This window comes from Nicotiana attenuata, unplaced genomic scaffold (genome assembly GCF_001879085.1).
Source record: "Nicotiana attenuata strain UT unplaced genomic scaffold, NIATTr2, whole genome shotgun sequence".
NCBI lineage: Eukaryota > Viridiplantae > Streptophyta > Magnoliopsida > Solanales > Solanaceae > Nicotiana > Nicotiana attenuata.
The window spans coordinates 501-8,160 of record NW_017678494.1 but is presented as its reverse complement, the minus strand read 5'-3'; the positions used below and the strand labels follow the sequence as shown (position 1 = coordinate 8,160).

Here is a 7,660-nt window from a genome sequence, read left to right as displayed (position 1 = left end):
TTATTTTTGTAGTGTTGATTTTTTATTTTCTAGGAGCATGGAAAGCAAAGCTATTGGAAGGATGCAACATCAAACCAGATGGTTGGAACTAAGTGTGAGGTACCCGCACGAAGGACCAAGCCTGGGAGAAGTCTGAGTACCCCATGAGCTTCTACTGCTTCGGCCTTTGGCCTACCAGGGAGTTTCTTTTACCCTCTTATTAGTATGGTATGCATTGGGGACAATGCGCAATTTTAAGTGTGGGGTGAGGAGATTGTTTGGTGACTTTCTATGCTATTTTGGTTATGTTAGTTTAATTGAATATATTTTTTTTTAGAAAAACAAAAAAAGAAAAGATTGGAGTTTTCCTGATGATGGATATCCTAGACAATTTTCTTGAGAGATTTAAGTCTAAAGAAAAAAAAAAAGATAAAAAGATTTTCTTTGTAGGTAGTGTAGTAATTTCCCCTTGGTTTTTCTTTGTGCCGCGGTTCTTTTCCAAGAGTTTTGTTTGAACCGGGTGTAGTTAGTTTTATTTTTTTAGGAGTAGTGTGAGATGAATTAAATTGCAACAATATCTCTGAACTTTGTGATGCCTTGAGAATAGTCAGTACTCTGGTTGTGACGCTTAAGCTCAATATTTGACTCTAGGATAAATACCTTAAATCGTAGATTCTTAAATTTGCTTAACTGCTTTGACTAGAGTGTCTTGATAAAAACCAATCCTGAATGAGTTATGTGTCATGTGTGTGTAAGGTTTTGTGTTATTCTGTGCATTGTATTTGATGTCTAGAACTTGCCCCGTTTGTGTGCAAAGCGAAATAGTACTTTTGTTCAGTCTTGGAAGTGATATAGGCGTTTCTTTGTTGAACCAGATATATGTATATATATTTTACCCGCATAATTGTTATGTATCGTTGTTAACCCCTTTGAGACTGTAATCCTGTTTCTTTGGCAACCATATTACAAGCCTTACCCAATCGTTTGAGTTAACCATCTATTTGAACCTTTTCACCTCTCATGAGCACTTGAATTGTTATGAACTATGTAAAAGTTAAAGTATGGGGTGGTTGGTTTGACTTTTGAGTGGAACTAACGAGATAAGGAGAAAGATGCACTGTGTTGAAAAAAAAGTAAGAGCCACTTGAATTGAAAAAGAAAAGAAAAGGAAAAAAAAATGTTGTGTGCAGATATTCATTGACAAGTGGTAACCCTTGATGTAATTGTGCTTAAATAATTTGGGAGTTAATATACATTGATGTGAAGGTGGAGTTATGGTTTGACATAAGTATGGGCTTGAATGTTAAAGTATATGTATTAAAGTGCTTAGGGAGGTGTAGTCACTCTTATATTCAAATGTATCTGACCCAACCCGCAGCCTATATTACAACCAATTAAAGTCCTACTTGTTCCTAGACTGAATGAGCTCGATTAGTAGAGTAGTATTACACTACGGGCAAGCCTATGTTGCATCATTTGTGGCATATGAATGTTATTTCTGAGAGGTAGTGAATTCTTTCTATCTTGAGTTTCTAATTGTTCTTAAATTTTATTTTGTGTGTGGAACTACTCTCTTTTGTATTGTGAGGGCACTTGATTCATGAAGGAAAGGTAATGTCATTGACCTCCATGTTAGAGTAAGTGAGTGAATTGTGAATAAGACATGATATTTGTGAGTCGATTCTTGAGGCGAGGATGTCACACCTTTGTGCTTAAACTATTTTAAAGATTCTTGGTATAATGAGTTAAGGGAATTGCTTAATAGGTTGTGTCCATGAGTGTAGCTTGATTGCTCTAGGACGAGCAATGTTTAAGTGTGGGGTATTGATGTGTGGCTATAATTCATCGTTTAGCACATTATGTGCCTTGCATTTTACATGCTTTAATGATAAATTACACTTTATTTGCGCGTAATGGAGTTTATTTTATGCGTAGGTGAATTGGAGATGAAAGTAGAGCAAAAAAGATACATAAACGTTGAAAGTGTGCTTGAGAACAGTGAAAAGGAGAGGCCAGGCAAAGGCCAGCTCAAGCAGGCTTTAGCCTGGCGAGGCCAGCCAAATGTCTGGCTGAACCAGGCTTTAGCTTGGCGAGGCCAGCCAAAGGCCAGGCTGAGGCTGGCGTTTGGTTGGCGACGCCAGGCCTGGGGCAAGGTCCAGTCCTAGTTTTGAAGACTTAATTCGTCTCCTGGTTTGACTAGGACTTGGCCTACATGTTTACGTATTTTCCTACACATATAAATAGACCTAAAAACGTCACTTTTGATATACTTTAGACAGACGAGAGATCGGACGGAGAGATCGAGATTGGACAGATTTGAGAGGGGATTCGACCTAAGGAGGCAAGAACACACTAGGAGCAAGGCGGAGAATTCTTCTACGAGTTTTTCACTTCCTTCTTTCTATTTTCATTATTGGTCATGAATTCTAGTATTATAGTTATGCATACTATTATGAATAGCTAATTTGTTATCTAGGGTTTTGATGGAACCTATTGGAGGATGATTTTCCTGTTACGTTAATATAGTTTTGCCGTAGTATTTTCTCTATTTGTTCAATTACGTTATTATTGTGGTTGGTTGAAGAGCTCTCAATTGACTGTGCCTATTTAGTGTGTATTACTCGGGAGAGAGTGCATATTTAGGTAGTTGTTGAACAACATCACTCCTAACGTATATGAGGGATCAATACGGAGGATTTAAAGGTGGAATTAGGGATAACGAAACCTTGGTGCGATCCGAGTGAGCCGTACCTAATGCCAGCTAGCGTAATTCGGGAGAATATGTCTAGTAAATTATGGTAATTACTCGGGAGAGAGTTACGACAGTCAGAGTGCTCATGATCGGTAGAGAAGACCTATGCAAATTTATAAAAAATGCAGCGGAAAGGATTCCGACAATAGGGAAAATCATAACTCTAGACCTCCGTAATCTTATCTCCAATCCTTATCCTTGTTAATTGATAGTTTTACTGCTTTTTAGTATTTGTTAGTTAATTAGTTAGAAATAAATATTATAATCTTTATAATTAGTAAATTGTTTGCACTTTGTGTTTCTTAGCAATATTGAACAACTGTAGCTAAGCCTTAGTTTTCTGTGGGATTCGACTCCGGACTTGTAAACCGGATTATATTTACAACGACCGCTTAATTCTTTTTATAAGGCATAGTGGGGCGTGATCAGACTTTCACAGCGAATAGGTTTGATTCATATAGAAGAGTTACTTCCTTTCTCTCTTTTTTGAACTCTCACAACCTTGAGTCGATCTTATTCAACGGATTGTGACAAATCTAACTATACTTAATGCAGACCAATAAAAAACTTAGCAGTGGCAACGTATTAACCATCCAAATTTTTTTTTTTTTTTTTAACCAACACCAAATCTTTTCAGAAATACATAAAACAAGAAAATTAAAACAAATACAAGTAGTTTTGGCTTTCCACATACAAATTCCCTCATTCGTATATCTTTTGACTCAATTTATCATCCCACACTTAGAAACTATACGGTAATTAAAAGACTACAGGAAAAAAAAATTCAACGTGATAAAATTTCACCATCGACATGACTAGGACTCAAGGGCAGAAGGATTTAATTAAACCACTTCTATAACTTGGGATAGTGAAGTGCCTAAGATAACGAACTTCCTCTCTAATATATTCCTCACAAAGAAAACTCCTTGAAAATTTATCTTCAGCATACCTTTTACAATCATGCACAAACACATCAGTTTCTCCATTTTCTTTATTTCTAGCCAATAATCCAGCAGTATATATCACTTTCATTCGACCAGGTTGATCAAATGAAGAACCTCTTGGTGCATCTACCATTATAACATCCCACTCAATTTCATAAACTTGTTTTGGCAAATTTTTTAGGGCAAGTGGACACTTAGAATTTCTTGGATCGCCAACTATTTTGCAAGAATCTTCTCTTCTACCAATATTTAGAAGTTCAGTGGCTTGATCAAGTTTAGTTTCATAAGTGTAATGGTATGCTTCTATTTTGTTAGGTACTTCTTTAGTAATTTTCTCAATCCAATCTTTATCTTCTTCGATAAAGATAGTTCGTCCATTATGATTGAATGAACTCCACATTAAGCTATCAAATCCGAGTCCAAAGATCAAGAAATTGCATGGTGATTTCTTCTCAAGTACCCTAAAAGTCATCGAAATTTCGTCGTGTTTTTGTTGGGGTGTAATATTGGTAGCTGCATAGTGGAACAATGCTTCGGCTAGAGATGGTGGAATCTTGTTGCATGTTGAAGAAGTTGATGAGTTTATTGGTAGGTTTTTTAGCTTGAAAGATGGAGAATTTGTTCTCAGTATTAAATACAAGAGAAATATGAAAAACATACAAGATAATATGAGCTTATTGATAATCATAATGTGCTTGTTTTTGGATGTTGCTTGGTTTTCTTTCATTTTGATAGAGATATGATGAGGAATTTGTGAGTATATGGAGTTAGATGATTTGTATTTTTAAATAGGTTAGAAATGGAGAGGGGAAAGAATCCTCAATTAAACATTAATCTCACATGATTTGTTTCTTAATTTGAAATGAAAAAGATGCACTGTTTTTTGCCCAGTTACATCCAAATGCATTAATCAAGCTCAAATTCAATACTAGAGTGCATTTATAGTTATACTAGTTAAGGAGAAACCGAGAACCCTAACAAATTAATTAATAACGTGTTTGTTGTGACATATAAACTATTTGGAGCAAGCCATGTCTAGGAGCAAAATATCAATAGGACATTTCAGTAGTAGACAGTCTAATACGTATGACGAGAATTGCTAGTCCAATGGCAGTAATACTCTTAACTATTAACTCCAAAACAAGAATGGTGAATCGTTAATTAGGTCTATTAACTTGTTTAGTTGTAGGAGAAGTATATTTTTATTCTGAAGATTTCCAGGAAACTGCAAATGCCGACTACGGTAATCGGAAACTAAAATAAAAAATTATTTTCACACCTCTATTTTCCGACTACAACAGTCAAAATGTTTAATAAATAGTTATTATTTTTATATAACTTTCCGACTACGGTTGTCAGAATTATTTTAAAAAATAAATAATTATTTAATTAATATTCCTACTACTTCAGTTGGAAAATACCAACCTTTTCGGATCTTTGGCAAACTACAATAGTCGGACAAGTTTTTTCGACCTATCATTTTCCGACTAGGTGAAAACAGCCAGAAAATAGTCGGAATAGATACTTTTCGGACTATTTTCCGGCTATTTTTGTAGTCGGGAAAAAAAATTATTTTCTTGTAGCGAATTTAAAATTCTGTTAATTATATGAGTTGAGCTTAAAGAAAGAAACGGGGATTCATATTCGATGTTCCCGGCTTTTTTGGAACTAAGGCATATATAGTTGTTAATGTTGTTGAGATATTTTAGTTTGTTGAAGATTTATTCTGCAGATCTTTTGCAAGTTCACTGTTTTCAAGTGGCTATCCAAAGCCTTATGGTTCATAGAATTAGAAGGGATAGTACTTAATCATATTTTCAACCTCCTTGCTACTTCATCTTTTTTTATTTAAGAACCCATTGCTAACCTGAAATAATACAGAATGAAGCGTATCAGAATAACTCAGTTCATCTTTTTAACTGTGTAGGCTGTAGCTGTGACAAAGAACAAACATAAGCATTCTATATATACTTTCTAATATGCTGCTTAAGTATGATATAAATAGTAGTAATTGTACAGTAGAACTTCTGTATGCAAGATTCAAGTCACTGAAAATTGTTACGCAAGACATGAGAGGCTACTAAAATTTGTTTTCCATATCACATGTAATTAACAAAGCTAGCAGTGTTGAACTGTCTTACCAGCTTTAATTAGTTGTCTGTACTTCTTCTTTGATATAAGAACTTGGAGACTATCGCATCCAGTGGTTTCTTCTATTTCTCTTTTAATATTCGTAGCTGAATCCTCAACAGAGTCCAAGCAGTCTTCCACTTCAATAAGTTGGAGTGTTGGAATATCGGCAAAGCTAGGAGGGATCTGCTCGAGGTTACGACAACCTTCTATAACTAGCTTCTCAAGAATGGGAAAGGATTCCTCACAAGCATTCCATCCTCTCATATAACACCATAGTAATGACAAGTATTTGAGTGCAGGGAACTCGACATCTGTGGCATCCCAACAGTTTTCCCCCAAAAACTCTGTCTTAGTTAGTTTCACATTCTCAAGCTTCCGCAATCTTGCAATGTTTAAAGCCATTTCTTCCGTTAGACAAATTCCGCGAAGCGACAAATGCCTAAGATTTGAAGGGAAGACAAAGCAACTGGCCCATCCAACTGAAGACTCGAATCCTGACGCTTCCAGGAGATATAGTTCAAGAGATTGAAGTCGAGTATGAACTTCTGGTATGGGAAATAATGGAATAGTAGATACACCTACAATCCCGAGGCTGAGTTCTTCAAGATTCGGGAACCTCCACCATGTTAGCTTCAAGGTTTCACGTATTAATTTTGATGATAACAAACCAAAATAACTATTAATCAAAGAACATTTACTTGTGGTAATCTTATTCTTGTATAGGAAAGAAAATACTGGTAAAGATCCAAACAAATATGGGAAAGAGAATATCATGTGAAGAATTCGTCAAGGAAGATTATTTTCAGAGATTTAATCTAAAAGGAATAATATTTGAAAGTGAAATTTCAAATATTGAATGGCTTACTACAATATCAGAAGAAGAATCTATGGAACTTATGGATGGAAAGCTTTTCAACATCTTGAAAGGAAAGTTGCTAAAATAATCATGGAGAAAATCTATTATTTTATGGAAGAAAGATACTACATGGAAAAGATACTTCAAGACCAAGGAAGAATATATTTTCTATGAAAAGAAAATGTATTATGGATGTAGTACAATTTATATTATGGAAAGATACTATTTTCCAAGATCAAGAAAGGAATATTTTCAATATAAGAAGAATATATTTTCTATGGAAAGAAAATATATTATGGATGTAGTGCAATCTATATTATGGAAGGAGATTATTTTCCAAGATCAAGAAAGGAATATCTCCAATATAATAGGAGTTCAAAGATATATTGAGATCTTCATATTGAAGAAAATATTCAAGATCCAAAGTCAAAAAGAAAAATATTATATATTCTTGAAGGAAGATATCCTATTCAATTTTGGATATATATACTACGAGTTTGAAAGAGAAGTGCTGGGTTTTTCTACTATCTCAAGGCAAGACTATTGAAAAGATTTGCCAAGTCACTACAAGATTTTGATATGGAAATAAATTATATTTTCAAGATCTATGTAAAGAAGGGAAGCAGCAAATCAATCTTGAAAGAAAAAAAGGAGACAAAGCGAGATTTTATTTCCATAAGTCAAGAGGCAGCATCGAGCCAATATTGACCATAAAGGAAGAGGAGCAAAGCTCTGAAAGGAAATTTACAATTATGAAGAAAAGAAGAAGCAATTTGGATGGAATAAAAAGATTGCTTGGGACTTACTACACAAGGAAAGAATATTTATTTGTGGGAAAGAATCAAGATTAGGAAAAATCTGTTAAAGGAGCACAAAGAAGATTTCCTTAAGAAGGAAAGCCATCATATATCATTGACCATTATATTCTACATTTAATGAGAAAAATCAGCAACGGTCATATTGGAGGCAACAATATAAGTTGAAGAGCCTTCTATA

General features: G+C 34.6%; 2 protein-coding genes across 2 annotated transcripts; both read right to left on the bottom strand.

Annotated features, from left to right (window-relative positions):
- Positions 1–3,319: 3,319 nt before the first annotated feature.
- LOC109221628 (glucuronoxylan 4-O-methyltransferase 3-like) lies at positions 3,320–4,445 on the bottom strand. Its single transcript, XM_019386097.1, has one exon. It carries the CDS (start codon positions 4,400–4,402, stop codon positions 3,554–3,556), a length of 849 nt encoding a protein of 282 aa, XP_019241642.1. The 5' UTR covers positions 4,403–4,445; the 3' UTR covers positions 3,320–3,553.
- A 703-nt stretch (positions 4,446–5,148) lies between these two features.
- On the bottom strand, positions 5,149–7,367 carry LOC109221629 (putative late blight resistance protein homolog R1A-10). Its single transcript, XM_019386098.1, has 2 exons — positions 5,817–7,367; positions 5,149–5,542 (listed from the first exon to the last, which is right to left on the bottom strand). The coding sequence occupies exons 1-2, from the start codon at positions 6,580–6,582 to the stop codon at positions 5,538–5,540; spliced, it is 771 nt and encodes a 256-aa protein (XP_019241643.1). The 5' UTR covers positions 6,583–7,367; the 3' UTR covers positions 5,149–5,537.
- Positions 7,368–7,660: the final 293 nt, after the last annotated feature.